Source organism: Anomalospiza imberbis, chromosome 9 (genome assembly GCF_031753505.1).
Source record: "Anomalospiza imberbis isolate Cuckoo-Finch-1a 21T00152 chromosome 9, ASM3175350v1, whole genome shotgun sequence".
NCBI classification, from domain to species: Eukaryota; Metazoa; Chordata; class Aves; order Passeriformes; family Viduidae; genus Anomalospiza; species Anomalospiza imberbis.
This window is the reverse complement of record NC_089689.1, coordinates 14413727-14439775: the sequence shown is the minus strand read 5'-3', so window position 1 is coordinate 14439775 and position 26049 is coordinate 14413727. Positions and strand designations below refer to the sequence as shown.

At 39.7% G+C, this 26049-nt stretch overlaps 2 protein-coding genes across 5 annotated transcripts in view; one reads left to right on the top strand and one right to left on the bottom strand.

Annotated features, from left to right (window-relative positions):
* The first annotated feature begins 457 nt into the window (after nucleotides 1–457).
* LOC137479370 (very-long-chain enoyl-CoA reductase-like) lies at nucleotides 458–24723 on the top strand. 4 transcript variants are annotated; one of them, XM_068199794.1, is made up of 13 exons: nucleotides 458–530; nucleotides 11053–11103; nucleotides 11596–11647; nucleotides 11981–12025; nucleotides 13309–13412; nucleotides 15495–15610; nucleotides 15722–15827; nucleotides 20083–20155; nucleotides 20247–20290; nucleotides 21669–21726; nucleotides 22214–22302; nucleotides 23292–23337; nucleotides 23436–24723. In XM_068199794.1, the coding sequence occupies exons 3-13, from the start codon at nucleotides 11632–11634 to the stop codon at nucleotides 23561–23563; spliced, it is 825 nt and encodes a 274-aa protein (XP_068055895.1). In that variant the 5' UTR covers nucleotides 458–530; nucleotides 11053–11103; nucleotides 11596–11631; the 3' UTR covers nucleotides 23564–24723. The 4 variants fall into 4 exon arrangements, with proteins under 4 accessions (XP_068055895.1, XP_068055894.1, XP_068055893.1 ...); XM_068199793.1 differs by lacking the exon at nucleotides 458–530 and adding an exon at nucleotides 1381–1708 and having other exon boundaries at nucleotides 23212–23337; nucleotides 23436–23650; XM_068199792.1 differs by lacking the exon at nucleotides 458–530 and adding an exon at nucleotides 1387–1708.
* Nucleotides 24622–26049, bottom strand: part of ABCA4 (ATP binding cassette subfamily A member 4) — a 73035-nt gene continuing 71607 nt past the window's right edge. The window contains exon 51 of the mRNA XM_068199791.1: nucleotides 24622–26049. Coding sequence (XP_068055892.1) covers nucleotides 25927–26049 — 123 coding nt within the window. The 3' untranslated portion in view covers nucleotides 24622–25926.

Sequence of the window (26049 nt, the reverse complement as noted above, 5' to 3'; positions counted from 1 at the left end):
CGCGCCGGGCTGTGGCTGCTGTGCAGGCTCAGTAAATGAGAGGAGACCTCTGAATTGCGCTCATGACGCGTTCCAGTAACAGGCAGTCATTGACACGCACCGAGCTAAAAGGCCCAGAAAAAGCATCCAGATGCTTACTCCTTCTGGCTGTGTTTGCATTTGGGTGAAACAATGTCAGGGCAGCACTCCAGTTTTACACCAGCTGGTTCCTGTGAAGACACACCGGGTAAATCCTGAAGGATTGTGGCTTGGCGGTATTTTCTTTTTTAAGATGAGGAGGCTTCTGGAACACCACACTGACCAAAATCCTTCTGTACTGGAGAGTTGAGGGGGGTGGCTTTTCTCTCCTGTAACTCCAGTTAAAGGGAACAGTGAGCCACAAATTCTAGTTTTGCAGTCAGCTTGGGAATTTGAATTGTGTTTTTAATAGATTTTTTTCCCTCAAGCTGCATGGTGTGCTAATAGAGGGAACCAATTTGCATAACTTCTGTCAGTCTGAAGCACTGCCTGATCACTTTCTAGTACAGAAGGTTAGTTTAAATGTTCTTTATATTTGTGATCTGATTAATTTTTCATATTGGGAAACGTTTTCATGATTCTTTATGGTTACAGAGCATGTGGAAATGAAATGAACTGAAAGAAATGCCAGCCTATTTGGAAAAACAATAATTTTGTTTCCGTTTTCTTTAGCATAAAAATCCAGAATGTCTAACCTGACCCAAATGTTAATTCTCCAGTCTTGGGGTTAGCTTGTGAAGCAGTGTATGTTTTTGTATTTGCCCATATTTACACTGATAATGAATAACATCCTGTTAGGGTTTTCTGATCAGATTTCTGGCTTTCCAGTAGGCCTTTTCTTTTGGTGAAATTTATTATTTGATATTTCAGTAGCTTTGATGATTATAGATCTGTGCAAGAAGGTTAAACTTGGAGATAGCAGAATGTTTTCAAACAGTATATAGCATAAATCTTTCTGTCTAATAGAAATTTATGGCAGTGAAAAGGCAATGTTCCTTTGTAGCCTGGTAGATTTTGCTGATATTTAATTACCTTAGCTCTTAAAGAAAAGATATCATGTAATGAAGACTGGGTGGAAGAAAACCAGTGTCAGCTCTGTACTACTTTATGCCACGCATGTAATCCCCAGCAGTGGCAGGAACACATCACGGGAGGAGAAGGGATCTCAGCAGTGTTCTGTTGTCAGTCCAATCACCCCTGAAACATCAGGTAAACTAAAAAAAAAACAAAAACCAAAAAGCAGGATGTTTTCTAGCTCACGATCAATTGCATTTTTCAAGTTATCACATTAAGACACTTCAGCCCTTTAAAAAGAAAAATATTTCCTGCAGTAATTCTCACAGAAAAATAAATCACCCTTCTGAACGAAATGTCACTCCCAGCGGCCGGTGTGTATTGTTCTTCTCCCGCAGTTTTTGAACACCGAGAGCTGCAGAACTTGGCGTGCGCGAGGTGCCGGCGGTCCCGCACTGCTGCGGCTGCCCGGGGCACCGCCGCCGGCTCGGCAGGCAGCGCTGCCAGCAGCCGCCCACCGGCACGGCCGGGCAGCGGCCCCGGCCCGGGCGGGGCGGGGGGTCCGGGCGCCGCCTGATTGGCCGCAGCGCGGGGCCCCGCGGAAGGCGCCGCGGGCGGCGGCGGGGGCGGCGCGGCGGGTGCCCGCAGAATGGGCGGCAGAGCCGGCTTCTTCGAGGTGGGTGCGGGCGGCGCCGGGGGCGGGGGGCGGCCAAGGCGAGGCGAACCCGGGCCAGGTCCCGCAGCATCCTGCCGCCGGTGGACGGGGCTGCCCGGGACCCGGCGGGCTCCTTTCTCTTCCCCGTGCATCTGCATTGAAGCACACCGGGGAGCCGGAGCCATCCGCTCCCGAGTCTGGCGAGGGAAGTGACCACCTCCGGAGCCGGGCAGAGGGACCCGGAGCAGCACGCTGCTCCCCGGGGGTTTCACTGGGGCGAGGGCGCAAAAGAGGCTGCCGCCCGCCCCGTCCTATCCTTTCCCGGGCACGTTCCCCTCGCCGTTCCTGATCCCCGCGTCCCCGGTGTTCCTCGGACGTGTTCCCGGAGAGCGGGGCGGGGGAAATCCCCGGGCTTCCCGGCGCGCTCTCGGCGGTCCGCGGAGGCGCTGGATCAATGGCTCTGGGCTTCTCGCGGGTCCTGCCTAGGGCAGCACCGCGGGCAGCCTGTACTGGCTCTGGCAGTGCGTCCCAGCCCTACGGAGAGAGCGAGGAATGTTCTCGGCACCTTCTGTCCCCAACTTCTCGGAAAACCCCGTCGCCAACCGCCGGGCACCTCGCGGGCAGCCGTCCCGCGCAGCCTTCCGGCGCGGTGCAGGCGTGGCCGCGGGCGGCAGCGCCCTGGGCCGGCTCGGCTCGGCGGCAGGGAGCCGGCGGGGATTTGGTGCCCTAGCCGAGAGGACGGCTCCCGGCGAGGCATCCACTGCCCGGTGGATACGGGCGAGGGGCCTGTGCTAGCACGGAGCGCTCGATCTTGAGTGGGGAATGAAAAACAGCCGGGCGGAGTTTAGTGCATCAGCTCCTTGTGCTTACAGAAAGCGCAGAGTAACGTGCACCTGGGGAGCTTCAAGGGTAACATCTCATCACTTATATAAACAGCCACACAGTCTTTGCTAGAATTAGTTAGGCTGGCTAAAAAATCTAAAGAGCGGCTTGTATTACAAAAGCGGGTCTGTACAAGCTAAATGACAGCAATCCTGACTGTGTTTCTGCAGGCTGATACTTGGGTTTCTCAATAACAACTTACCTAAAAATTGCACAGGGGAAGGAATGTTCCTCCTCCCGTGCAAATTACAAAGCAGTTGTTTTAACAAAAAGAATCCAAAGTAATCTGAAAATCATCTACTCGTTTAGTAACTCACCATAACCTAAAAGTTGAGGTTTTACTTTTCAAAGATATAAAAATGATCCAGACATCATATTTCAACAAAATAAACTGCCTATAGCTTTTTTGGGTGTGAGATAGGCACCCGCACTGTGCTTTTTCCTCTGCAGTGTTGACTTTCCAGGATTGTTTTAAGAAAAACAACCAAGCTTTTAATGCCTCATGGATTTCTGTCAGTGAGGTAGAACTCAAACTGTTGTGAGATCCAAATGCAGGAAGCAAGCACATGTGTAATACCCTCCTGATTGCCTTTAGTCACTTCGGGTTTGCTCTTCTGCCTCAGACTTACTTGAACTCCTGACGAGCACTAGTTACTAGAAGACCTCAAAAGCTCAGACATCATTATTGTTACCTGATTTTGCAGATAGGGAAACACACAAAGGTTGAATGACCTGCTCAGTCTCACTAGGCAGGACAATAACAGGAGATCCAGGTCTTTTGAGTCCTAAGTCAAGATCCCGTGTTTAAGCAACACTAAAGCAAACTCAGCATGATTCATGAATTTACTTGTCAGCCTTGTATGTTTTAGTCCTTTTCTTTTTATAGCAGATAATGGGTGGAAACAGATTTGCCCAGCTCATCCAGTGTGTGAGCAGTCTCAGGAGTAGGGTGTGGACAAAGACTGCTTAAGTAGCATTAGCAGTGCAGTTCCCATTGCTTTCTGCACTGTTCTCCCTGATTTGTTTTCTGTTACAAATCCATTGACTTTGAATCCTGAATTGCATTTTCCCACCACACATGCAAAACTGAGCTATGTAAAAAGAGAAGGTGAGTGTCCCACTTCTCTCAGTAGTTCCTGGGGAGGGCAGGCAGAATCTCTGCTGTTGTTATAAACTTTAGCATTCCCTCTTTGAGGAACTGTACCAATTTGTACTTTCCCCTACACATTTACAAACCATTTACCCTTTACTGTTCTTCTGTGGTGCTTCCTGATAAGAATCACAAATCACTTCACAATCACCAAACTGTCATGTTTACTTCAGATGTTGGTTTGTTTCTACTTTCACCTCATTTTTATCACTAAGAGTTTAGAAGAAGCTTCTCAAGGACAACTATAAATAAATATGTATATACTTGAAAATACTGCACCTGATAATTTGAGATGTACGACAGAGACTTGTATCTAGATGAATGCTCTTTAGGAGTGCTCAATTCTCTAAGTTGCATAGAGAACAACTCTTCTGACCTATCTGAGGTCTGTTTCAGAGCTCATGATACTGTTTATCCTAACAGCGCCTCTCTTCCTCTTTTCCATACGAGGGATGCCTATGTGACATGCTCAGATGTAAATGTCTCCAGTAGGGCTCTGAAGTTAGACTAATGAATTGTACCATTTCCTTTTACTTGACAGGTTTAGGTCTTCAAAAGCATTTCATATAAAGAAAATAGTATGGTATTCTGACTTCCTTGAGGAAAGATCCTTGAACAAATATATTCATACTATAGAAAATTAGTGTCACAAGACCCACAGCTGTACTTTTGCTTCCTTGATTAGTTTGGATGATAAGTGCCTTTTGTGAGCAGTGATACCCAAAAATGTTTTGGAATCTTCACTCCCTGATGATGGATGGAACTGACATGTGCAGTACAGTCTAAAAGCAATAATGTACTGGCCCCCCTTGCTGGCATTTAAAGTTCCCTCCCTCTTCTGTCTGTGATGAAAACCCTCTGAATGTAAGGGGGGTGGTGACTGCTGGCTGGCTGGCATGGCTGAGATGTCACAGCTCCTGTTACAAAGGCTTCTCCCTCTCAGAACTATGCTGTCTAAAGCCTCTTCAAGTAAGAGCACTGAGAGCAAGTGCTAAAAGCAGGACTGCAGAACATGTCAAGATGCTGTATCCTCCAAGAATTGCCAGAAAGACAAGGCCACATATGAGATATTTGAGCAGTCATTTAAAGGGACAACTGAAAATTTCCCTGCTGTTTGAAGACATCTGCTCTGTTTTCACAAGTAACACTAAAGATTATCATCACAGAAAGAGATGAGATGACAGGGCAAATGTTATCCCTTATTCTTCTCTCACCACTTTTCCCCACACTTACCAACACTTCAACTTCAGTTGTACTGCTTTACTTGAAGACAGCAATTTGTCTTTTTTCTCTGTGAAGCTTGAGAGAGAAACTTAATTTTGTATAGGAGAAGATGATAGTAAAATGTTCATTGGCAGGAAGTACGTGGGGCTACTCAGAATTTGAAGGCTACATTTGAAATTAAAAGTCTTATATTAGGAAAAAACATGGGCTTCTTTGAAGTATATTTTAAAAAAAACCCACCAGTTTTGTAAGTTCACCTGTTTGTATAAGCTCTCTAAAATTCCCAAGGTTTCCAGTCTTCTTGTGCTATCAAAAGACAGCAGATCCATCCTCGATGCTGCAAGGTAAAAAACAAACAAAAAAAACCTCTTCAGTTTCTTCAATTCCATGTCAAAAGCATAGACTGTATGTACATTTTGACATTCCTACAAAAAATTATGCACAAAGAGTAGTAATGAAGCTAGAAATACTGAAGTTTGATCATGCAAATCACAGTGCTGATATAAAGATATGATTGCGATTTCACAAAAAATTTGTATAACTCTTCTACCTGAATATTGCCATTGTAGAAAATAACCATAAACTAAAGCCCCAAGGCAGTGAATATTCTCTTGCACAAGGAAAAGGTTATGCAGTGGTGTTGGAAAACCCGGATGTCTTCTTAGCATTGAGTCAAAGCTGGCTCAGGTTCTCAGATGGAGGCACTCCAATGTGCTTCACAGTGACAGTGATACTCAGTGAATGATGTGACTTTTCAGTATGCCTGGGAAATTGGCAACATGCAGCACTGTGTTAGCCAGCCTAAGTAAATATGCACCGAGTCAGTATTAACTGGTGGAGGTTCCTTTTCATCTTGAGCTTCCTCCTGAAAGATCTCAGAGTAGTAAAAGCTGAAACATTTTCATAGATTTTCAAGAGCCAGAATTCACTGTGAAGGCCTTAACGACTTTTCCTTTCTTGAAAAATAAATCAGCCTCCCACCTGAATGGACCTTCCTTTTCCTTCCTGACTGTTCTTATGCTGACTCATTTTATCTCTGTAAATTATATAAATGAATCCGTGTCTTTCTGAAGGATGAGCATTTGTAGCTCTACCTGTTATCGTCCTTAGGCCCAGGTCTACAAAGCAACTTGGGTTTTGCAATGTTTGGGTTAGGCACCCAGCTCCGAGGTCAGATAAGACAATTTGGTCAGGGTATCCAAGTACTTCAACTCTTACCTCTTTACTGTGTGGTATCCCAAAAGGCATCTGCTACAGAGAAATACTGAACAGAATTACAGTGGAAGGGAGCAGTGATAAAAGGAACCCAGAGAGACAGAAATTCAGGCTTTCTCTTTGGTAGGAGACAACTCTTTTCACTGAATTCCTCTCCTGGCTGTACTTTTTGGTCTGCCTGTGGGAGAAATGGGGAATGGCAAAAGACATTCCAAAGCAATTTTCCCACTTCCTGGCAGTGTGTCTATTACATGTAAATCATGAAGAACTTTATATCATCTCCTTTGCTTCCAGTTTAGTTTCATCCAGAAAGAATCTAAATGCTGTGCATTGTGCTGACCTTGGGATAAAGATGCTTACTGGATCAATATCCTTGGGGATTTAGATGAAAGCATGTCTAACTAGCAAATCAGAAACAGGTGGAAGAAATAAAAATGCAGTATGAGTGTCAGCACAGGTCAAACACTGGTGCTCACTGGCTTGTAGAAGAGCAGAACTTAGGAAGCTGAGGAGTAAATACCTAGAGTATCTCTTGTGAACCTGTAAATGTTAGACATCTAAATTCTACAAAAGTGAAAATTCATTTTAGAAAACCCTTTGAGTATGGGCATCACTGTATGTTTTTATACACAGTGAAATAATGCATTAAGATTCTAGTCTCATGAAATATGAGCCATTGCTTCAGAGGTAAGGATTTGTTTAGCTGGACTACAATAGAGAATAAGTTTCAGCACTCCACAGGTAAGATGATGAAATTTTGCTTTGTGAACATTTGCCTCGGTTCTGGTTTGGGAATTTCTCCCATAGCATGTGGCTAAGCTGTGAGTCTTCCTGCCTCAGGACTGTTTACACAGGTTTAAAAGGCAAATGGATAAACTAGTTGAAGAAAGAAATCCATGAAAAATTATTAAATATATAGGCAGCACTTTTGGTGCAGGAGAATCAAAATCACTGTGTCTGTCTCTTCCCTTTCCCTCAGTCACTACATTCTTGCCCTGTTATATTACTTTTTCTGAGTCACCTGCTGCTGGCTGTTCAGAAACCAATTCTAGATGGATCCTTAGACCCATCCTCTGCAACAGTTTGTACCTTTTGGTGCAAGAGAAGCTTCAGACTGAGAGTCAATTGTAAAGCAGTAGCACAAGCAGAATTTTCAGTCTAACTACACTTACAGCAATCTCCCTTTGGCTTAACTCTTGACTTGAAGAAATCTATTCTTGATATGCCCTAGTGTGAGATCACACTAAGGCATGCTTACTCCCTTCAGAGACAACAAAAGAAAAGTCAAAGGAGATAGAGAAAATGAATAATTCTATAGGAAAAATACTTAGAAAGATTCAGTTTGCCACAGTTTGGACTGTGGCAACCACTGGATTAATTTTTTAGAGTTAAATTCAAATAAACTGATTTATGTAAGCATTCTAACAGTTCAGGGAGAATTCATTCTGCATTGCTCTTTCTCAGACTGGTTGGTTCCTATACTGTGAAATAAACTTTTTTTTTTTTAACTGAGTAATTTAAAAATAAATCAATACAATATATGCTTATGTCAGGGCTTATAAAGTCTCACTCAAGTTTACTCAATTTACTGATTACAAGTGGTTTCAAATTAAACTTCTAAGATGCACAGGCATGATAAATGTGTCAGTATTTCCATAATAATGATCACATTATTTTTGAAGATCTGTTGATCCTTTAGCACTTTAGCAATGGCTTTAAACTGCAGGAATTCAAGTGACTATATTTTTGCAATCCTATTACAGAGACACTGCATCTTAAAAACTCTTTTTAAACACTTTGCTCAGCTGTTTTTCCCTTATGAATACTTTTATTTTACCTTTTTATTTTCTTTATAAAAATTTAACAGCTGAATATACTTTTCTCCACTTATATTGTGTATTGATTATTCTTTGCCCCCAACCTGTTCATGTTCTAAACATTTATAATCACGATTTTTTCTTTTACAAATGACGCTATCGATCTTTAATCCTTATGCAATTGAAGAAGTTTCTACTATAAATTTATCTTCTAAACATCAAAGATATGTATTGTAATCACTTATAAAAGAGTTTTTAATGTCTTGCACAAATCTGCCTATTGATTAAGTTCTCCTCTAAGTAGTCTCAGAGAAGCTGTAGTTTAAAATGTCTTTAAAAATTCACCAAATAAATGGACTGTAAGTCTTACTGCACTAATGCAGGCCAACAGTTGGTGTCCTATTGTGCTAAATGCTTTGAAAACACAATGAAATTAAAGTTCTCTGAGCCAAACAATTTATGTTTAAAAGAGATGATACCCATCAGTAAGTGTTCCAAGAACAGATTGCCGGGTGCCTAAAAACTGTTGCCAACCAGTGCATTAACTGCCTTGGTGCTGTGCCTCAAGGCTGGAAACATTGTGTTCAGTGCTAGGCTGCTTCATGGGATTGGCCAAGATGTTCAGGAACTACCATTTCTTGCTTTGGATCAGGCTTTTCTGTTTCTTGTGCAGGGAACATCTACACTGGGGGATGTTCTGATAAATCTAAGAGAAAGATGTGATAGTTAGAGGAAACAGTTACCTTGCTTTCACTCTGTTGCTGTACAATTTGCTGTGGACTGGAGTGGAATCTAAAGCTGTTCCAGCATCCATCTTTCTGAAAAGGGAAAGAATGTTTGATATTTGCTTAGATCTTGAAAGTAAATTAAATGTTTGAAGTGGAAAAAAAAAATTGAGCCATTTAGGTTGCAGGAGCCTTGTGGAAATCACACAAACTCCTGCTCAAAGAAGATATATGCAGATCAAATGGCATTGGGTCCTGTCCAGTCTAACTTTAAATGTCTCCAAGAATGGAGATTCCACATCCTCTCTAAGCAACTTCTAACATTTGGCCTATCTTATGGTGAAAAAAATTCCTTGTGTCTGGATTTTCTCCTATTGCATCCAAACACATTCCCGGCCACCATTATCTCTGTGCACCTCCAAGAAGAGTCTGGATCCATCATCTCCATAGGTTTCCTTTAGGTATTTGCATGGACCAGTATAAGCAAGTACGACAGTTGGGCATTTGAAAGCATTGTGCTGGAACGGAACAAAATAACAGTGAAATCAAGCTTTATTGGTTTGTTTTCCACACTGATTCTAAAGGTTCACAGAGATTTCTCTACAGCCACTCCCATGAAAACCACAGAGCAAAAGAAAAATTCTGTAATTTTTAGTCTGGTCTTGTGCATAGCAAGAATAACCCAACTAAAATACCTTAGGTGGCAGAAAGATATTTAAACCACTGTAATTGACCTGGAGAATAGCTCTCTAATACAACCACTAGAGGCCATAGATTAAAACTGCCCTTGGAGGATTCTGATAAAATATATATATATTTGGGTTGGGTATGGGATGGGAAGGACACTACTAAAAGTGTAGGCACTGCTGCAGTCTGCAGGGCAGCCCAATGGTATTTGTTGACAAAAGAGCTTTGAGATACACCAAAGGTTTCAATAGTCCTTGTAGCAACTTGGCATCAGAAAGGACAAAAAGTGGTTTACAGCCCCCTCTCTGCCCTGTACTTGTTCTGTGGACTGCAAGTGTCAGAATGATGTATTTCAAGAATAGTCTTCTGGGAAAGGAATCCACTTCATTTGCTTTCCCATGGAGATTTCACACAAACAGACATTAATACTGGAAATGTGTATTATTTAAAATATAAAAAAAAACCAAGGGAAAACATATCCTAACAATCCATCACATACTTATTACATATCACAAAGGAGGAACAGTACTTATCTCCCTCAATGTCCCAGTTAGAGCTTACAATGCATAGGCAGAAAATACCATGGCATTAGTGTTCCTTGTGGAGATCAGATTTGATAGGTGTGACTGGAGCTGAAGTGCTCCATTGCTGTGCCAAAAGAAAAAGAACCCTTTGGGACAAGTGAAACAAGGAAATAAGATACTCCAACCAAATGAGCTCTTCAAAGCAACCCTCTGAGAAAGATACTGGACTGTGACTCCTATTTTTAGTGAGGAATCATATTTAAAGACTAATGTTAATCTATTCATTTGGCCAGTTAATACCAAACATAATTAATGCTAGATGTTTATATAAAAACCCCAACAACTGCAATGAGGTTTAGGGAGCTGCTGCAATCGGGCTTTGAAATGTCTGGGGACTTTTCTGCTTGGCTCTTGATCAAAATCATAACATTTTGCCAAACTGCCATTTGATTGTGGAAATAAACTGCTCTTTCCTTTTCACAGCTGTAGCTAAACCTCTTCTTGGAATATAAAATGCTAATATGTAGTTAACAAAACAAGTGATTGAAGAGGCAAGAGTAACACTAACTATTCCTATTAAAAATGTTTAAGTGTTTGTGAAGCCCAGATATTTAGCTGCATTTGTTCATTATGTCCACCAATATTTTCCACTCTCTTTGCAATTAAAATATTCTGGAAACAATACGCAATAATCTTCAAGCTTAATGTACTAAGAATATTTGCTTTTATGCATATATATAATTTAATTTTTTTTCTTAAACTCTTTATAATGTTATGAATCATAAAAGTACCGTTCCTTAGTGATTCTTGTGAAACTTCTCTACCTCCTACTTGTTTCACTTGCTCTAGCATAAGAAAATAGCCAAGATCACTTTTTTGATCAAAAACTTAGCTACTTCTGCTACTGAATATATCCAAGAAGACAATTCATTTGGCTTTTTTTTATCCAAGTTGGGTGCTTTTGGAAACTGGTGATTGAAGCTGGCTCTTGAGAACATTAAGAAGGTTTTTAACTCAATTCACAGATCAGAGAAAAATGGTGTCCCACTCTGAGAGTGACATTAATTATGAAATTGGGAATCAGCTAAGAGTTTACACATTATTTAGCCAATAATGATTAATTATCGTTTTGTGTCCTCAGGTGGAAATCCTTGATTGGGAGACAAAGAAACAGCTATGCTTCCTAGATAAGGTAAAACAAAAATCTGCTTAAAAGACTAGGTGACTTTTCTAGAAATTATTAAGTTTTTTTAGTAGATTTAGTGTTTATGAAGGGTATTTCATCTCCTGGTAGCCTTTCCTTGGCCGCTTTCAATGATTATGCAAACTTCATGCTGACTACAGTGTATTTCAACCCTTTTCCAGAAGGAGCTTTTGGGCAAAAAGGACAACTTCAGTTGCTTTACTAAGAGGGTGCCAGTTGTGTGGTACTCAGAAGCCATCAAATTGTCACTGCTGTAGTAGTAACTCTTGATCACTGCTAGAGAAGCTGCCTCTGAAACAGGTGTCAAAAATTGTCCTGCCTTTTTCCTGTCAGTTCTTTGAATCCTTCCTGCCAAGGCTAGACATCTGTAAGAAATAGTTACATTGTCTAAGTCACATTTCTATTTGGCTTAATAGTCTTACACCTAGTAGTTGTCTTTCAAAACATGCATCTTATATTTACAATATTTTTGTTGCCTAGGTGGAACCAAATGCTACAATTAGAGAGATCAGATTGATGTTCCATAAATTATGTGAGTATAACTTCTGCAGCAGCTCACATCCCATCAGGATATCCAGTATATAAATAGGAAAAAGCTACATAATTTGAAACGTAATATACGCACACATAATGCTGATAACCTGCACATGAATGTGATCACAGTGAGAGTTCAGTAAAATTATTTTATCCTCTCCTGATACAGCTTTGTATTTTTTTTCTGCTGCATAATTAGCACCTATATTAGTGTTTAATAAATATTTATAAAAACTTTGAATGAAGCTCATCTTGTTGTATTGAGTTCATTACAGTAGTGGGTGATGTAAACTGAACGCTGTATATCACACAACTCTGTATGGTCTTACAGATCCTCGATGGTACCCAGCAAGGCAATCAATAAAACTTGATCCACGTAAGTACTTGTGAGGTCTGGAGTAACTAAACCGAGCAGGGCCCTGGCATGAAAGGTGTACTTAAGGGTACTGGCACTTGAGAATCCGTTTCCAGCTATGTTAGGTAGCACTGTGAAGACTGAAGAGAATCCAGAACAAATACAATTCTTTGGAAGGAAACAGTTACACCCTGGTGCCTGGTAATTAACTCAGGAGTTTGCACCTTGTTCCAATGCACTTTGTAACTACTGAGCACTGTTGCTTTTCAGAGAGGCAGTACAGGATCTAGATATTCACTGCCCTTAGCTGCAGTCAAATGATCTCCATGATGATACTCAGCTGGGAGTTACCAAAAAGGGCTCCAAGTTTGAGCTATCAATTCACATAATCCTGTTCTCAGGCAGGAATTACAGATCTTTTGAGGGAAGCTAATGCAGAACACATTGCTGTGGACATAGCAATTGCTGACAAAGCTGATGACAGCTGTCTGACTTCACTTGTAGGTATTGCTACTAGAAGCCTCTTACATAGCCTGAGTCCACAAAAGAAAGTCTAATTGCCAAACTGTGTTAATTCATCTTAGCTAAAATATAACACTTCCTTTGCTTTCATTAAGGATAAGTTTATTTAAACAATCCCTTAAAAGTATGCTGGTGAAGATTTGCTCATTGTGTAAAATCTATCCATGGAAAATAGATGTATGATTATTTGTTTCCTTCTTTGAAGGTCTCCCTTGTCAGATTGCTCTATGAATTTATGTAGTGAGACTTGCCATGAGAAAATGCTGGCCTTCTGGAGATTCCTCCAAATCTAGGCATTAAAAGCTCAAGTACAGTGGAATCACCTCCTAGCTGGTTGTTTGGGAAAAGAAAGACAATGAAAATTTCTGTAGGAGAGTTTTCCAAACACAGCTTATCCTATCTTCTGTTTGTCTGATGATGAGCAATGAGAAGAGTGGAAGAGAGAGGTGCAGCTGACTGGGAGGTCAGTGAACTGTGATAAAGGGCACTGCCCCATCAACAAATTCTGCTGTTGGCAGTGATGAAGAAAGTCTACTAGACTAGGCAGACACATAGGATTGAGAATTCTCTTAACTGTTTTGGTGTGAATAGAGGATCCAGGCTTATATGTGATTACAGGGATAAATAAAAATTAAGTGTAAATATTCTTGGTCTGTTTAATGAGATTCCAATAAACCCACATCACATCAAGGAGTCTCATAGATAAAGCACCATATAAAGCTAGTATGCTTCCAAAGTGGACTTGAATGTCATTAAGATGTAATTACTTCTTTCCTACTCAGAAGGAAAGTCCCTGAGGGATGAAGAAATCCTGCAGCACCTCCCTGTTGGCACAACTGCTACCTTATACTTTAAAGATTTAGGGCCACAGATAGGATGGACTACGGTGAGCTCTGCTTCAAGTCTGAGCCATTTTAATGGCTAGTTTTCCACAGTTAATCCTTACATCACTTTTTGTTTCTCTCCAATATTTCTGCATGATGTCTGCTCTGATAGTGGATGCAGGCAATGAATCCTCATTGCTTCAGTTCATTTAATCAGGGAAAGCAGTAACGGATTGAATGCCTATTTAGTTCCCTGGGAGAGCAGCAGTGGAAAACCTGCTGCAGGGTAGCTTGGCTCTACAGAACTAAAATGCAGGTTGTCAAATGGATGTCTACTGCAAAATCATTAGGAACTAGGTATGTAAATGCCTTTGGCAATCTGCTCCACAGGTCCTGTGTAACTCCTGACAAAATTAGGATTATACTCCAATGAGTTTGTCCAGCAAAGAGGCATGGGAGCAACTTCACATGTCAGTACTTGGAAGTGACTTCAGCAAGAAAATGCATAAAATTATGATTACTTGCTGTCTGCATGTGACTGTGTCCCAGGATACCAGTGACAGGCTAATGACAGCTAATAATTTCTGCAATATTAGCAGCCATCCACAAAGACCTTGCATATATTTACTGTCTTAGATCAAATGCAAATTATATCACAACTCACTTGGCAGGCAACACAGCACTGCTGTTTATGCAGTGAGGTGACCAATGACCCTTCCAGCTCTCTAGAAGGTCCTTGCTGCACAGTATTACACTAGTTCCAATAAACAGCACAATGTCAAGGGAAAAGTACCTTGTAATTTAAAGGCATATTTACCACTTATTAGCTATGAGATATTAACAAAACCTTGTGTTGATTACAAATAGCAAAGACAATATTAATAGGAGGTAAAATAAAAAAAAGTCAAATATGTTTTGCAAGACTAAGTCTTCATATCTTTACTTTGGATGCAATGCTGAAAAATCACGCAGCTATTATTCAATCCAAAAAACCAGGAAGACAGACAAAAACTTCTAATGGCAGTGTAGACTTCAAGACACATGTGCATTAATATCGACCAAAATATCACAGGGCAGAGTGACACCAGGCTTCTACTACTTCATAATATTTTACTCTCCCTGCCCTTCAAGCTACTTCATTCAAATAAAAACCAACAAATACTTCAGTATTATCAAATAAAAAAAGATGAGCTTCTCATCTGCAAGCAAACCTGATCTTTACCAGAGAAAATGCTGATTGTAACAGAAGTCAATAACCCAAATTTTCTGAGTATCAAAACAACTCTAAACACACTAGAGAACTGGGATTGTTTGGGTTTTTTTGTTTGCTGTCTTTAGTTGTTGGGTTTTTGTTTGTTTGTTTGTGACAGAAGTACAATCAGTTTCCCTTCTTTCTCTGTAAGTGAGGTATGGGCCTACCTTCCTCGCTTATAGATGGGTGGAAAATTAAGCTGTTAGTATTTGGTCCAAAGTTAACTTCAATTTAAACTGATATTCCTAAGAAATACACACTTAGCTGAAATGAAATCAAATTAGAGAATAGCTTCTCTGGTTTCCTATTTTTTTTTCCTTCTTTCTTTTTATTTTCCTTCTAGTATTCCAATTAAAGCTTGTTTGAACATAGAATGAAATTACTGTTTCCCAGGACAACTGCTGTGCTAACTGTTCACACAGATGGGGTCACTGTGAATACTTACAAGCTGTGTTTCCAGTTTAAACAAAATTCATTCAGTAGAAGCAGAATTCCTATTTCTCAAGACAAATTCTTCACCAAATTTCATTTTAAACCAAAATAAAGCAACAGCTTTTGAGTGCAAGAGAAGGGTGAGAGCTGCATAAATGTAACATGCATGCATATTTGTCATGATCTCTGGGCTGCCATTACTATCTTTTCATACCCATACTGTGTTTGCTGCACTGGCAATGGCTGTTTGAATGCAACTGAGGCAAATCATTGCAAAATATTTATGTGCATGGCTACTAGTTTCACAGCCCGAGCCCAAACTTTCTACTCCCTCCCTGCCTCTCTTAATGCCACCCTGGATGTGTGGAGGTGTTTATCCCACTGCATTCATTATCACAAAGAGACCAAAGTAAAACCATCATCTAATTCAACTGTCTAATTATTTTCTCTCTTTTTGCAGGTATTTTTGATAGAATATACAGGTCCATTGTTCATCTATTTTGTGTTTTATTTCCGCATGACTTTTGTCTATGGACTGGATGAGAGGTTTACATCAAGTCCACACCCAGTAGTTAAGTAAGTCTGTTTGCAGGCTTGAGCAGTATTTCTTGTAGTCTTATTCCAAATGTCTTGCCACACATGGGTTTTTTTAAGCACTCTTAAATGCTTTTGTCTTGCCGTTTCTAGCTTGGCATGTATCTGCCATTCTTTCCACTACATCAAAAGATTGATTGAAACAGTATTTGTTCATCGATTCTCCCGTGGGACTATGCCACTGAGGAATATTGTGAAGGTAAATTGTGCCAGAATCTATCCACAGCTGCCCTTACAAATCCAGCCTATGCTCTGCCTCTGCACCACAAACATTTTTGTGTGGCTTTTGTAGCAATGCACAGCAAATCTCACCCATAAAGCTGCCCCAAGTTCTTTCAGAATATTTCTTAACGTCATTATTGTATAAGCCACATGCTGTCATAATGTTACTAATATTCTAGAAGTCTCATTACTTTTTAGAATTTTAAACCTTCAGCATACCCTTCCTTTTCACTCAGCTAGATCCTTAGGTGTGAATGTTTTAGTAACAAGTTAACTTTAAAGGTCGTACAGGCAGGCACAATGGTGGGAGAGCCACTATTTTAGAAAAAAAAAATCTTTGTAGCAGTCATTTTATATCTGCTTTGCCCCAAAAATTCTCTTTCTTGTTAAGGAACTCTTAATTTACCTTTGATCCAGTGCAAAGCAGATCAGTTGTTCAGCATTTTCTTCTCCACAGGAGCATTCCCTGATATCACCAGTGCTGCTGTGGCACAGGGCAGCTCTTGGGGTGCAGACTCTGTTCCCTGGGTGTCTGAGAAGTAGTGCAGTGACTGCATGGTTATTCATAAGCTTTAATTATTTTACAAATGTTTGCAACAGAGAATACACTAGTAGTCAAAAGTACAACTTATTCTAAGGAAGACAAGAGATTATCAACTGGAAAAGCATTTGGGAATTTTAACATTTGGGATTTAGGCAATTCCTTGTAATTTGCACTATGGCAGTGATACTTGTAGCAGCTGAAGCTCTACCTTGTGGCTAACTCCTTACAGCTGTCCAGTGGCTCTGGACCTTCAGGTGATAGCTTTCAGGAAAGGAGGGTCTGTAGTGGAGCAGTGGCCCTTCAGAAGAATCCTCCCTAGAAATTTATTGTGCTTCCTGCAGCAAGAGATGTTAAAAGGTTCACAGATCTCATTCTTGACACAACAGATCTTGTAGATCTTTTGTTCTTGACACAACAGTAGCTAATGCATGCTAAACAGCAGATAAATGAGCAACTTTACCTTGAAAAAATAATCGGTGTGATAATTATTTTTCTCACTGTCATCTCTGACAACTACTTTTTCCTTTCAGACCATATAAATGGTTGTTGCTAAAATTGACATTTGTACCAGTCATTCTGATCTCTTTCTCTTTTCCATCTCCTCAGGTTGGTGGCCCTTGCTTTCATCTCCAAAGTTGATCACAGTTCTTATTCTACCTGTTTAGCAATGCTTGGGTTTGATTTGCTTTTATAATTTCATTTGCCTTTGTGGTGTTACTCCAAAATTGTGCCAGTGTGAGAAACATCACATCTTTTTTCCATTTTTCCATCACATAAAAGTGGTAGACAAAGCTTCTTACTTTCAGGGTTTGATCACATACACAGCAGATAGAGATAGGTTATTTCCTAAGTGCAGTGGAATGCTCTGTGTCCAGGAGATACTTCAGTCTCAATAAGCAGAAATCTGAGATGGGAATTGATGAGAGATGTGATTTTCATTCCTTTTTCCCAAATGGAACTAGGAATAAATTATGCCCTACAATGCAGCAGCTTTACCAAAAGCAGAGCATCTAACATAGTATAATTTTTTCTAAGAGATGCTTTTTCTAGGCATTGGAAAGGTAGAATACCTGATTTATCTGGACCCAGTAAACAACTCCTTAGGGTGAATAAAATAGGGATTGATACAAAAATAGTGTGGTGATAAAGGAACTAATTGAAAGAAAGATAATTATGGCTGTGCCAAAAAAAGATTAGTCAGACCTTTAATAATAGGGAAGTACCAGAAGAATTCCTCAAAGATTAGTCTCATGACTGGTCTTACATGGTCTTTCTTTATCCATGTACATTTTTGTGAGTAAAAAGAAGGGATATCATTACTTTGTAGAGAAACATCTGGAGGAAAGAGAATATTAGAACTAAATAAATACTTTTAAACCAGAAGACAAGATAAGAAGACAAACAGAAGGGTACATGCTGGTCATGAATAAACATAGGCAGGATATCAAGAACTATGGATTGTCAATTGCAGTAGAGAAGACAAAAGTCCTAACCTAAGTTTGGAAACTTAGGAATAATTTACTTACGGGATCCTTGCAATATCTGAACTTGATCCACAGCTTTATTATTCAGGATTCACAGAAACTTTCTTTTTTCCAAGTGAGTTTATGAAGTCTGTATGTTCCTATTTGAACCTCACTGGAGGTGTTTGTATGAGGAATAAGGATTCAAGTGGCAGTTGGACATTTACAAGTATTACTGTAAAGGTCCTTAGCAGTGGTAGACCCCACTCATTTTGAAGTTTCTTTTCTTATAACTGAGAAATACTCTTGCAGTAAATCATGTTCTTTGGCTGAACAGCACTTGTTCAGTTCAATTATAACATGTATTGTTGGGGGCTGAGCCATTATTATTTATTTATTTAATTTTACTTCACTGAAATCCATTGCCATATGTTCCATCCTGTGCCAAGCCTTGAAGCCAGGAGAAGGTTTTTCTGAAGATGCCATTCCAAGATTACAAGAAACTGTTTCCACCTAAGTTTGTACAGCAGTCAGTAAATTGTAAGTGCCTGTTGAAGAAGCTAGTTTAAGGGAGGAAGCAGTAGTTTATGGATAGGACACTACCTATACTGCCCCTCAGTGGTTCTGCTGCATTTCCTGGGGGAAAATGAAGTCATCACCATCACAGGGAAGCTTTTTTTTTGGGTTTTTTTTTTTTTTTGCTCATTCATCCCACTTGATTTGTAATTACTGGTTCAATTAACCCTGAGAAGAAAGTGGAAATGCAACTGAACTTTTGATACAGCTGTTTGCAGCAAATGAGGGGGCACCAGCATTTTCAGAAAAATGCACCATCAGACACTGCAGTCAGCTAGTGCAGGTTGGACATGCTGAGGTAATCACTTTTCCAGGGTAGTATTGCTAGAAATGCAGTTCTGGTATATACAGGGGGAAAAGACTGCAAAATTCAAAGCAAAAAAAAAAAAAGTTAAATCAGGCAGGACAGCCTTGGATGGGATTTTTGCCTGCATGAGCAGGGAAGGAAGCGGTGAAGGAGTAAGCAGAAACACCTAGCAATGTCTAAGGTATAGGAACCTATTTGGAAGGCCAAGAAAAATAAAGAGGACCAGGAAGAGTGGAGGACCTTTACGAGAAAGAGTAAGAGGATCAGAGTTTTGCTCAAAATTGAAAATAGTATGCAAAGAAAGATAAGATAAAGAGAAGAACAGAAGAAGTGGTGAAAGAAAGATAAAGAGCTCAGCTGTGGTCTTGCTGAAATTCAGGTGATAAATAAACATACCCTAATACATCAAAAACTGAGGCACTAGTTTGGGTAAAGAAGACTAAACTGATGAGAGACAAATGTATGAATTGTTGAGGGTTAATGTCTGTCTGCAAGAGAATGGCACCTAGAGGTTAGAGCACAGAGCAAGGGAAGGGCCCAAGAAAGGGCCTCCTTCCCACCTACATCTACATATATATATGGAGGGAGACAATAAAATGTCACCAAGACACCAAAGCAGCAATGACTGTCAAAAAAAAACCCCACAGGAGGACGGGCCAAGGAGGCCAAATAAGAAGTAAAGATTGTCGTTTTAAGTTGTTTTTTCATGGATAAAGCCTATGAACAAGCACTGAGATTGGTCAGGAATGTGTCAGTACAGCCATTAGTGACAGCTGTGTTATCAGAGTTTAGAGAGTGGAAAATGCATCGCAGAAACACAAGGACAGCAGCAAAAGGGACAAACTAGAAAAATCATAGTGAAAGTGTAGAGAAAAGCATCAGGCAAAAGTTAAAGCATGGGAAAGAAATAAACTCATGGGGTGAAGAAGAGGACAGAAGATTGGGCAGTGCAAAATAGTAAACAGAGAAGAGAGGACAGTGCCCAAATCTAGTCTTACATTCTCAGGGGTAAGCAAAACAATTTTCTCTTTAACATACAGTCTGTATGCTCTTCAACTTTGCCCAATGGCTTGCCAGACAATTTTGTTTTCAGTCATATGATCAAACTATTTATAAACTTAACAGGTCCGAGATATTTTAGAGGAAATCTTAACTCTATTAGTACTATTTCCTTTCTTATTTCCTGTTACCTGCTCCCACCTGCCACACTTAGTACTGCCATTTCTTGTTGTATTATCAGCAAGCTGAAGGATTGTCCCGATCCACTGTTATCAACAGTCCTTGCAGTGAATATTGGCCTAAAAGACTGTACTCAAACAAAGAAAAAATGCTTATTTTTCAGAACTGCTTATATTACTGGGGATTTGCAGCTTGGCTTGCATATTACATCAATCATCCTCTTTACACTCCTCCTTGTAAGTAGCAAAACAACACTCAATGATTTAAGTATTTATGTATGTACTTTGTGCACTAGTATTAATGACATGCAAACTCTTTTTTTAATAGCTTATGGGAAAAAACAGATAAATTTTGCTGTGATCATGTTTCTGGTAGGTTTCTTGCTTTTTCTATAAAATGATAAATATATCGCCTTGTTTCTTCTGTCATATAAGTGGAGGAGTGAGTAGGATAAACAGATACTCAGGACTAGGACATTTGGGATGTACTACTAAAGCCGACCACTTGCATGCAAAACAGAGAAATCCATGAATTTTTAATGTGATTTTGTACACAAAGGAATATTTTGATTCAGTGTCCATTCCAAGACTAGTATATTTATCTGCTGGGATGATCTCTCATAATCTTTAAAAGTTTGTGACCCTGTGTTTAAAAGCCAGTGAGTTTGTTTTATGAACTGTTTGTTGAGTATTAAGAATCACAACGCATCATAAATCTCAAAGAACTGGCCAACTAAGAGAGTATATTGCTGATAATTGCTGATAAAGTTTCATTTTGCTGAGCTTCAAAATGTGTTTACAGCGTTCTCTATGATTCAAAATTGTTCAGTCACTGTTCATTCTCACAATTCCTAGGAACACTTCATACATGCAGAAGCAAAGTCTGTGTAGCCAATAAAGATGTACTTCCATAAAAAGACTTTTCTATGTATGTGTAACTTGTTTAGAACATCAGTTGCTCACTTGCTTTGACAAATTAATCAGTGACTGCAGGATCCCAAAGCACTTCTCAGGATGAAAATTCTTTGAGGTCATAATCTATTCACATTTTATCAAGAAACTCCATAACTGAAAGCACAGAGCTGGGAATAAAACTCAGAGGCTCTGACCACTAGTCATTTGCTAATAGTTATGCATTGCAGACACTGGAGACTGTCCATAATCATATAAATGGGTCACTTCAATACACTCTCTTCATAATTGATTGGGGAAGCATTCTTTAAATCCAGTGAAGGAAGCTGGGTCAATTACATTTCATAATTCATATCAATTATACTCTAGAGAAGAAAACTTACTTGGAGACCAAACTGTATCTTCCTTGGGGTTTTAATAACTTTTGAGAAACCAAGACTATGCAAATAATTTTTGGGATATTTTTAAAGACATAAGAATGATCAAAAAATAAAGCAAGTATCCCCGGAGTTCACTTCTATCCCCTGCGGTTTATTTAGATTTCAAGGGGATTATGTAAGTAATAAATTTGATAGTTTGGATATGGAGTCCACAGTTTCTGAAAAATATCAAGTTTCTAAAAAAATCATAAATATATAACAGAATATAATATGGACTCATATTTGAATGGAGATGTTTCATCCTTCTGTCAGTAGTCTTAGTTACGGATATTTATTATATTTATAATAGATTATTTTCCTTTTCTTAAATATTTTAAAGAACCTCAGGAAATAACAAAAGGAAGAAAAACAAATAGAAGGGAAGAACATTTTTAACTCTGTCATACTTTTTCTTGCAGCTGTGTGAAGCTGGAAATTTTTCCATTCATGTTGCACTCAGTGACCTCTGGAGAAATGGTAAAAACTGCATCATCATTTTTCAGTTTTGCGTAGCCATTCAGTACTTCCTTCAGTTACTCTGCTTCAGGAAAGACCTGATCCTGGGGGGTGTTGATACCGGCCCTGACTGCTCTGGGAGCATAGGTTGCTCAGCACTGTAATCTAAGGGAAATCAGACAGTGCAAGGACTCTGATATCAGACTGTTGAACAGCACTTCTTATCTTACTGTAATCTTTATTCTTTTGGGCTGGGTTGTGTTGGGAGCAGTTACATTGGTTATACTGCCAGTGCAAAAGGAAAGAAGCTATGTTCAGGTGAGCAAGGGAAAGTTCCCTCACAGGTATCCCATTCCTCTTGTGAGTCCAGAGGACATCCTGTCTTCCCACATCCTGTTTGTCCCTCTGACAGTCATGAGACACAGAAGTAGGCAGAGCTGGGTTGTCGTTACAGGAAACAATATATTTAGGAGTGTGAATATTTTGTGATTTGTTTTCTAATCTATAGGATCCAAAACCTGTAAGATCCCATATCCAACAAAGAATCCTTTCACATGGCTGTTTTTCTTTGTATCTTGCCCTAACTATACATATGAGGTATGTATTTTCAAAAAAGATGTTCAGATTTATTTTTGCTGAATATATTTTTGTTTCTTTTAGAATGTTTTACATGGAAGAAACCTCTGGAACCGTTCAGCTCAGTACATTTCCCCTCCTTCCCTAAACCCCATGAAATCAGGTTGTGGACAAGAATTTGTCTGCTCTTCCTCCCCTCCCCTGGGTCAGTACTGATGTGACTAACTTTACACAGACTGCCCTGACCCCAGGCCAGTGCTTCTGTGTGGCTGCTAGACAAGACACACTGTAAAGCAGGGCAAATTCTGCAGCCAGGAGCAGGGAGATTGTCACTGATCATGTGTTGCAATGAGAGGATGGAGGTGTCTGGTGGATTTATAATGTAAGAGCCTAGAAATATCTCTGCAGGCAGGAAGATAGTGGTCAGACAAATAAAAGATACTGTGATAGAGAAAATGAGCCAAAGTCTTCTTCCCCATTTTAAGTTACGCAATCACTTGTGTAGGTGGTGACTGCTTTAGAAACTTTCATCAGTTTATCATTTCATATTCCTTAATCAGGAGCTAAACTCCTGAGTTCAAAAGCAGATAAAGTCAGCGCAACTCAGTGTAACATTCATTCTTGCACAGAAGGACAGTGTCAGGTTTGAAATTCAGTGGAGATCAACAGATGTTAAGGAGAACACCATTGGGCCTTGGACTATAGAAAGTTACCATTGCTAATAGTGCTGGAGGTCTGATGAATACAAATTAGGCAGAGAAACAGGAAGGACACTGTGAATGCTTAAAAGTTTGTCATTGTAATAGCTGTGGAAGCAAATATGAAGGTTTTGTTTGTCATAATAAGGCACTGTTCACCTTTTTGACTAAAGGTCATTAACAGTAGAAATTGATCTGGCTGACCTTGATTTTTTTTATTTACCTATACTAGGACAAGGTTATTTTGATCAATAGAGAGATAAATGCAAATGCTGTCACCAGAAATATTTTAAATTTCCTTGGCCAAAACAGGTGGGGACCTGGATCAGTTTCACTATCATGACTCAGTGTGTTCCAGGTGAGTAATGTTTTGGTACTTCAACCTCAAGTGATGTCAGCAGCAAGAGCATGTTTTTAATGTGATAATGAAATTTATCTTTTTTTTCTTCCTTCCAGTGGGACTGTTCACCTTGCTTTGCTTCATTCAGATGACAGTCTGGGCAAAGGATAAACACTGCACCTACCTACGAGAATTCAAGGATTATCCGAGTCACAGAATGCCAATTATTCCCTTTTTGTTGTAAGAAAAGAAGGCTCAATATGAATATTGCACAGAACTTCAAGAAGAAAAACCTCATAAATGTCCTGCCAAAAAAAAATAATTAATTAAAAGGATTTTGGTGCATGTTAAATCACCACTGCTAATGGAAATTGTATGTACTTGAAAGCTATACTTCCTTATATTCAAGAATTCTCAACTCAGAAGCACCTTAAAAGATAAGGCTTCGTTGCACAGCTGCAAAAAAAAGTCCCTGCAGTTCACTGTAACCTGACTTAGATTTTTCTGTACTAGTCTATTTAGATTGCTGGATCAGAGACCCTGAGAAGTCTGTGCTGAAAAGCAGCTCCAAATTTAGCAGTGGCATTCTGCAAGACAGAAGTACACTGGAACGAGGACACACCAGCTAACTACCAGGGCTCAGTTCAGCCAGCACGGCCAGCTGGCCTCAGGACAGTTGCATGATCACCTTCTTTGACTTGAAGAGAGTGTGCTGCCTGGAGGCAGGTGCTTTGTAACAGATAACATTACCAAAGAATATGAAAGGTTCCTGGAATAAAGAAAGAGGCCATATCTCAAAAACCTGATTTGGGTCTAACCCCTAATTTGCCAAAAGAATCTTAAGTAAGAAATATTCATATTATTTGTGAATGTAATATATCCTCTGCTGGGGTTTTTTGTTTGTTTTTGGTCTTCATTAGTAGTTGCATACTAGTAAATAAGATTCAGAAGCAATCTAACCTATGCCATATCTTTGATACCTCGTCTGTTTTGATATAACATCTCCTTATGATACTAATCGACCTTTTACCCGGCATTTTACACCAGGCTTCTCTCAGCAGTTTTTATTACACTTTGTAAATACATAAAGTGTCTGCTAGTCCTTGGAACGCTCTTCCTATTTTCAGAGCCAGGGAGAAAAATCAGCTTCCTTTTGGATTTCCTGTGTTTCCTTTGTCACAGGATGTTCTGTGGGACTTAGTTGGGTTTTGTGTAAATCTAGTTAAAAAAGGCTATTGAAATCTATCTGAATGACATTTTAAAGAAGCTATTTTAGAATATGAAGAGAATGCATAGATACTGTTTTGTTTCATAATTAATTTATTTATCTATAATAGATGTATAGAAAGACTTTTGCAACTATTTGTAAGGGTGAAATATCCAATAAAATCTATTTTAAAACCAGTTTAAATAATTATGGCAAAAAGAGAAGGCTACAGCTGGTTGCTGAAGTTTCATAATATTTTGTACAGTAAAAAGCAAGAGTGTCCTTATAAAAAAAAATCTACATCAATTGAAGAAAAATATCTTTCAAAGCAAAAATACATGACCCAGATTTTAATTCTGTATAACATATCTTAGAGAAGATTTCTTAGAAATTATTAGATCTGATAGATAACTGAAGCAATACATCATTATGAATTTGTTTTCAGTATTGTTTTGCCAGTAGTTAAACTGTGAACCAGAAAAAAGAACTAAATATCAAATGATTTCCCACTGAGTGCAGTGTGGAGTACAAGCAGGTTGAAATCTTCCTTCTGAGGAGGTAGAAAGCACATACCATATTCACACTTTACACACACTTAATGTGGCAGAAGAGAAGAAAAAAATGGTCCTGTTTAGTAACAAAGAGATCTTTCCATGTCTCTACAAGAAAACAAAACTTCTGGCAGATTTGGACATACTCCCTTTCTTTTTAATCTCCATTTTGACATTTGGCCTCTCTTTGAGGCAACTTGAAGATGAGTATGAGATCATTTTAATTAATTTTTTTTAAAGCAAGTTTCTTGTCTGGGTCTGAGCTCTGAATTAATTCTTTCCATTCTTGCTGAGACAACCGTCTGTTTTCACTGGCAGCCTGGTGAGACAGTGAAGCAATCTCCCAGGACTAGCCTCATCAGGCAGCACTGTTCTGACCTTGATAGTCCCATGCACTCAGCACAGCAGGAATCTGCTTCTAAGATGGGCAGTGCTCTCAGCCTTGGGATGTCTGCTGACTCGAAGCAGTTGACATAAGGGTTAAAGAAGAAAAATCTGCCAGCCTGAAAGTACCAGCTAGAGAATCCATCTTTGATGTTATTTATATGTCAACAAGGAGGAATGAGACTTCTCTTCTTGTATCTTATAATGGACTTTATGTTAGAGGAAGATTTTATTCTATAGCAAGGACCTGCCTTTCCTTTGACACTCTCAGCATGTAGTGTTACTGGTAGAGCAGTAGAAGTTGGCTGTTGCTAGGGCTGTTATTGTTGAGAACACAGTGCTCAGAAAGGTGCAAAAAATCAGTGTAATACTGAGTGTGCAAACCTTTGTTTTACCCTTGCTCTGCTCTGGTATGGCACATGCTTGCACTGTGCACACACACAGTCTGGAGGCTGCAGGAGCAGCCTATGCAACTGCCTGCTGATGCAGAGCTGGGGACACCCTGGCTTCTCGGCTGGCTCCAGCTGCACGCGGATGCAAAGGAATTTCCTCATCCTCCATCTGCTGTTTAGCAAAGTTCACAAAAAC

Coding starts and splice junctions, on each gene's coding strand:
- LOC137479370 (XM_068199792.1), top strand. CDS start 1,682: ATGGGCGGCAGAGCCGGCTTCTTCGAG. Junction 13,413..15,494: donor CACAGATAGGATGGACTACG/GTGAGCTCTGCT, acceptor CTCTTTTTGCAG/GTATTTTTGATAGAATATAC. Junction 15,828..20,082: donor CACTGAGGAATATTGTGAAG/GTAAATTGTGCC, acceptor CTTATTTTTCAG/AACTGCTTATATTACTGGGG.